The following is a 5,741-nucleotide window of genomic DNA, read 5'->3' as shown; positions in this document are numbered from 1 at the left end:
TGTGATGTATCTATCATTCTAAAGTCTAAAGTAAAATTAGGGGTACAATTGAAATAAAGTATTTATTTTAATTTTTATACAATTAATGAATTTTCTAAATACTATATATTTTTTTCTACAATATATTCATTAATGGACAATTTTGAGCTGTAATGCGTTTAAATATTTACAAAGAAAAAAAACCTCGGAAATATACATTTAGTAGAAAAATTTGATCAATTTTTTTTAAATACATAGTTAACATTTTCTTATTTTAACATTTCTAGAGTAGCCACAGAGAAACATAAAAAGGAACAAAATGAGAAGAATTACCTCATACGCCAACATACATAACCTCACATGTAAAAAGTAGGGCAAAATGAAATGAAAATGAAAAATATGACTGATAAGCCTTAATTTAATAAATCGATCCCTCAGTTAGTGAGAATGCTTTAGTTAAACTGAGGAAACAATTTATTACATTGAGCATACGATGTATTAATTTGAGAAAACTATTAATTAACTCGAGGGAGCGTTTTTATCTATTTAAATATTACTTTCCCCCACCTAGTTTAGTCGCTCCGTACATTTGCGATGTTACAGACACAGCCGGCTGGGACTTTTATTATAGCCTTCGCTGCAGCGTCCCGTTTTGTTCGCATCATCAAACAGTGCCGGTGACAGCAGCAGTGCTACACGTGAGGACACACACAGCGTTTACGTTTCAGTTTTAGTCAAATACAGAAGAAAATGGCACGTTTAAACAGACGACAGTTTACTGGATGATCGTTTTTGCTGGGAAAACCTTCCGCGGTCTGAAAATAATCAGCCAGTCCGTCATTTCTGCTGCTGCTAGCGGGCGGTTAGCCGTTAGCCGTTAGCTGGGGTGAACTCTCCTGTCAGAAATGCATTCCGTCAAGCCTGCCTGCTTTCGGCTGCTTTCTGAGCAGCTGTCGAGGCAAATCTTCTTCACGTCGAGATGTTTAGGTCCTTCGTTGTGTGTCCAAAGCCTGTTTTACGGTGGTGGAGTTCGTGAATGCAGTGCTTCAGCTGCCCAGCCTGTTGTGATCCGCATCCCGAGGCGCATGCAGGAGCAGATCGAGAATGTCAAGCAGGTGAAGGGCAACAGCCTTTCCAGAGTGCCAACAGTGAAACCTGGTAGGCTGCTGATTAGGAGCAAAAACCCACTGCACAACCAGTCTGTAAGCTACACTTTGGGGAAATTTGAAGAACCAGTTCTTGCATCGAAGGGTTGGAAAAACAGTAAGTCATTTGGTGACTACTTTATCATCAATAGCACACAGACTGCTCCACCATTTCTCTCATACTTCAACAAGCATAGTAACCAAGATGGGCCTGAGCAAGCTGGTAACAGAAAGACATTTGACCGGCTTCATTTCTGTGCTGAACTAGTGGAGACCCTGCAGAGCCACAGTATAACTCATCCTACAACGGTTCAGATGGAGACCATTCCCAAACTGCTGCGGGGGCACAACGTGCTGTGTGCTGCGGAGACGGGTAGTGGGAAAACGCTTGCCTACCTCCTTCCCATTATCCACACGCTGCATAAAGAGATGCAGCTAGAGAGAACAGCAGGCAGTGAGCAGAGAACGCTGGCTTTGGTTCTCGTGCCTTCACGAGAGCTGGCGGAGCAGGTCACGTCAGTTGCCCGGGACATGGGCCAAAAGTTTGGATTAGTGGTTAAGGTGGTAGAAGGGGGCAGAGGGGTTGGGAACATCAAAGTGGCCTTCACCCACGGTCAGCCCCACATTCTAGTAGCCACCCCTGGTGCTCTGCTAAAGGCTCTGTGGAGGCACATGGCGGATCTGAGTGAGCTTCGTTTCATGGTGGTGGATGAAGCCGACACAATGTTTGATCCCAGCTTTGTGGGCATGCTGGAGAAAATCCTGTCTCATACTCAGATAGCATCCAACCCTGGAGAGACTTCTGGCCCAACCCCAAAGGCCCAGCTGGCAGTGGTGGGGGCCACCTTCCCCGGAGGGGTTGGAGAGCTCCTCGGCAAAGTGACCGACCTAGGCAGCTTGGTGACGGTCAAGAGCCGGATGCTGCATTACTTGATGCCGCATGTCAAACAGACCTTTTTGAAAGTGAGGGCTTCTGAGAAGGTGTTGGAGCTCCACCAAGCCCTGAAGGAAATGGAGCAAGGACCTAAAGGTGTGTTAGTGTTTTGCAATATGGCGACCACTGTCAACTGGCTAGGGTATAAGCTCGAGGAGATGGGCGTGCGACACATGCGGCTTCAGGGAGAAATGCCGGCCGTCATGAGGGAGGGAATCTTTCAGAAATTCCAGAAAGGACACGTTAATGTTCTGGTCTGCAGTGACGTTGCTTCCAGAGGACTCGACACACAAAGAGTAGGACTGGTGGTTAACTACGATTTCCCCGTGTCCCATACAGACTACATCCATCGCGCAGGCCGCGTTGGCAGAGCGGGAGGTTTGGAAGGAGGTCATGTCCTGAGTTTTGTTACCCAGCCGTGGGACGTAGAACTGGTGCAGAGCATAGAGACAGCAGCCAGGAGGAGACTGTCTTTACCTGGAATGAAGAGTGAAATTCCCAAAGCCAGTCCAAAAACAGACTCTCAGGAGAGCAAGTGATCACTCACTTCCTCTCTACTTTTGATATGCATTTGTTTGTGTAGGTTATTAAAGAATATCTAACCTTTAATAACAGGTGGGGGTTATTATAGAGTTGTACGTATAAGACATGTGGGTGCTCCAGATGGTTCTTTGAGCGTTGCAGGCCTGTTTTTGAAATAGAGATGTATGGGTGTAAGGAACCTTTAAAAGGCTTAATAAACCTCCATTGAATTTCAAGGTTCTTCATAAAAATGATTAGTTGGTTCCATGGATCTAAAAGTGATTGTTCTGTAGGAGAGGACTTCAAATCTTGACCTTGAATCCAGGCTTCAATCCCCTACTTTTGTAATCCTTGGTAGGTGTGACGCTACATGGCTAATAATGTGTTCCTCTAACTTCCAGAGCAAAATCCAGGGCTAACAAGTGAATTCAAGGTCCAGGTTTGAAGATCTGGTTTCCCCAAGAACATTTTGTAGCACTTATTAAGAGTGTATGTAAATGTTTAAACAGCTGTTTAAATAACTTTATTAGCTTATCCTGTACAGAAGCCACATTCAACAACATTTCTGTTTATTTACTAAATTTAACAAACTGGAAAATAAAAACCTCACCAGTACCAGTTTGTTTTCTCTCCAGTATTTTGAATTCAGAGAATAGCTCTGTGTTAAAATGTACAGAAATGTGTTCATCATTTCATTCATTTTGTTCATGTTTCTCATTTACAGATGTAAATAGACCAAAGATGCCCAGACTTCTGCATACAGCTATAGTTCTTATGATAATTGGATTATCAGGAGTTATTGATGTGCTTAAAATCTGTTGGATTAATAAAATGTGCCTTAAAATAGTGCAGATTGTTGGCCAAGACCCTTTTCCTTCTTCTATAAAGGTGACATTTTGTACAAAATGTCAAATACAAGGTTTTTGCTAGACAGCAACAAAGTACATATGAATACGGTCATGTGAAAAACAAAGTACACCCTCTTTGAATTCTGTGGCGTTATACATTAGGACAATAAAGAAACCTCTAATCCTTAAATACAACCTCAGGTGAGCAACAACGCACAACGCTTTCCACAGTGTCATTAGAAATTGAACAAAAGCAAGCCAAAATGGAAAAGCCATGGGTGGGAGTACACACTTATTGCTTCTATAGGAATTAAGAGGGTAAGTAGCTGCCAGGTGCTGCTAATAAAATGCCCATGATTAACTGATCATCAGCAACTGTGACACAAAGCCAAGACGGAAAGACTTCAGCAATGTCTTGTAGTTGGAAAGAAGAGTGGGCCAAATTTCCTCCAAAATGAGACTGATCAAGTCATACAGGAAAACATTGCTTCAGGTTATTGCTGCTAACGGTGGTTCAACTAGCTATTAATTTATGGGATGCCCTTATTTTACACATCTCTTTTTTTTTTTTAGTTATTATTGACATTGTGGAATCTGGAGTGTGGAGGTTGTCTTCACCTCATTTATAGACCTGCTAAGGACCACATGTTTATTGTGTCTTGATGTGTAAAACCATTGAATTCAATGAGGGGGCAGTTGACTTTCACATGACCATACGGTACAAAGCTGGGTTCCAGATTTCTCCTGGGTGCCTCTTCCCCAGCCAGCCAGTCAATGCATCAATACCATCGTTAAGCACTGATTTACCGAACCAGGTGTTGAATGAAAACAAAAAAATGCTACTATACCACTAGAGTGTTTAATGTGTGGTTTAATGTGTACAGTGATGTACATTAAATCACCCTATTTTTGTATTAATGTCATATGTACTAGGATTAATAATTGTACTATTTGTAAGTGTTTTACTGAGCAATTAAACACTTAAGTTTAAAATAAATTAATTAAATACATTTTATTTTAAAGTGTCAAACGTTTTGTTGGTGCTGTTCATAAATGTTGTGATGTCATAACAAATCAGTTTAAAAAGAAATGTCTTTATGTAAACGATTAGGTAGAGGCCATTAGCCCCAAAGCATGGTTGCTATCTCCTGTTTGCTTTCTTTAATTTGTAATGGAGATGTGTGAATTTAAAGAACCTTTGAAGCAAACCCCTGGCATGGTGCCAATAGGCTCATGTTTATCTGCTCCAGACAGTCCTATTCTATTGGCAGTGCTTCTCTACAGGGACTAGACAACCTGGGTGTGCTTTTACACATCTGTGTCAGCAAAAGGTGCAACCTAAAGTAGCTGAATGCATGAATTAGAATGGGTGTCCACAAACATTTAGACATACCGTATAGGTTGGTTGTATATACCATATAGTATATGGTGGTTGGTGTGGCACAACAGATAACACCACCACCTACCATTGTGTTACAACACCACCATGTGGGAGACCAGGGTTCGATTCCCGGTCTGGGTGACTATGCTGCGCTACACCAATAAGAGTCCCTGGGCAAGACTCCTAACACTACATTGGCCCAACTCTGTAATACCAGTAACCTTGTAAGTCGCTCTGGATAAGAGCGTCTGCTAAATGCCATAAATGTAAATGTAGGTCCATGGGACTGTAGCCAAGCTTCCTAACCTTCGTGACCTCAAGTGGAAAGGTAACCCCAGATTTAACTGAAGAATAGTGCAAAAGGTAGAGAAAGAAAACTTCCAAAGAGAAGCATATAAGCAGAACACCAAGGTCAAGGTACACCAGTGACTGACTGCACCATCTGTCGCCTTTTGAGACCCAGGAGGACTCAGCTGTTAAAAAAAAAAACAAACATGAAAAAAAGCCAGAGTGGAATGTGCTGAAATACATATTGACAAGCCGCAGTGCTTCTGGGAGAACGTCTTTTGGACAGTTGAGATGAAACTGAAGCCTTTTGCCAAGTCACAAAGCGTGTTCTCTGGTGAAAGAATTCAGCTTTCACAGAAAAGAACACTGTACCATGGTGAAACATGGAGGAGGCGAGGTTCTCTTTTGGGGCTGCTTTGCTAGCCCTGAATCTGTGCAGGGCACAATGAAATCTCAAATCTGTTGGGGTATTTTGGAGCGTAATGTGCTGCCCAGTGTCAGAAAGTTCAGTCTCGAAAACACAGATCGAAACATTCCATCTGTTCTGTAGTGACCTTCTGTGAACAGTGAGGTTAAACGTACGGTCTGGAGAAGGCTGCTCAGATGTTAGAAAGCCGGAGAGCAGAGAGTGGGCCAAACTGCCT

General features: G+C 42.5%; 1 protein-coding gene across 1 annotated transcript; it reads left to right on the top strand.

Moving 5' to 3' along the window:
• The first annotated feature begins 646 nt into the window (after positions 1–646).
• ddx28 (DEAD (Asp-Glu-Ala-Asp) box polypeptide 28) lies at positions 647–3,427 on the top strand. The gene has a single exon (XM_072671233.1). It carries the CDS (start codon positions 885–887, stop codon positions 2,595–2,597), a length of 1,713 nt encoding a protein of 570 aa, XP_072527334.1. The 5' UTR covers positions 647–884; the 3' UTR covers positions 2,598–3,427.
• The last annotated feature ends 2,314 nt before the right edge of the window (positions 3,428–5,741 follow it).

Source organism: Salminus brasiliensis, chromosome 25 (genome assembly GCF_030463535.1).
Source record: "Salminus brasiliensis chromosome 25, fSalBra1.hap2, whole genome shotgun sequence".
Taxonomy (NCBI): domain Eukaryota; kingdom Metazoa; phylum Chordata; class Actinopteri; order Characiformes; family Bryconidae; genus Salminus; species Salminus brasiliensis.
This window is presented reverse-complemented; position numbering and strand designations above follow the sequence as displayed.

Excerpts from the sequence above, each read along its gene's own strand:
- ddx28 (XM_072671233.1), top strand. The coding sequence starts at position 885 with ATGCATTCCGTCAAGCCTGCCTGCTTTCGGCTGCTTTCTGAGCAGCTG.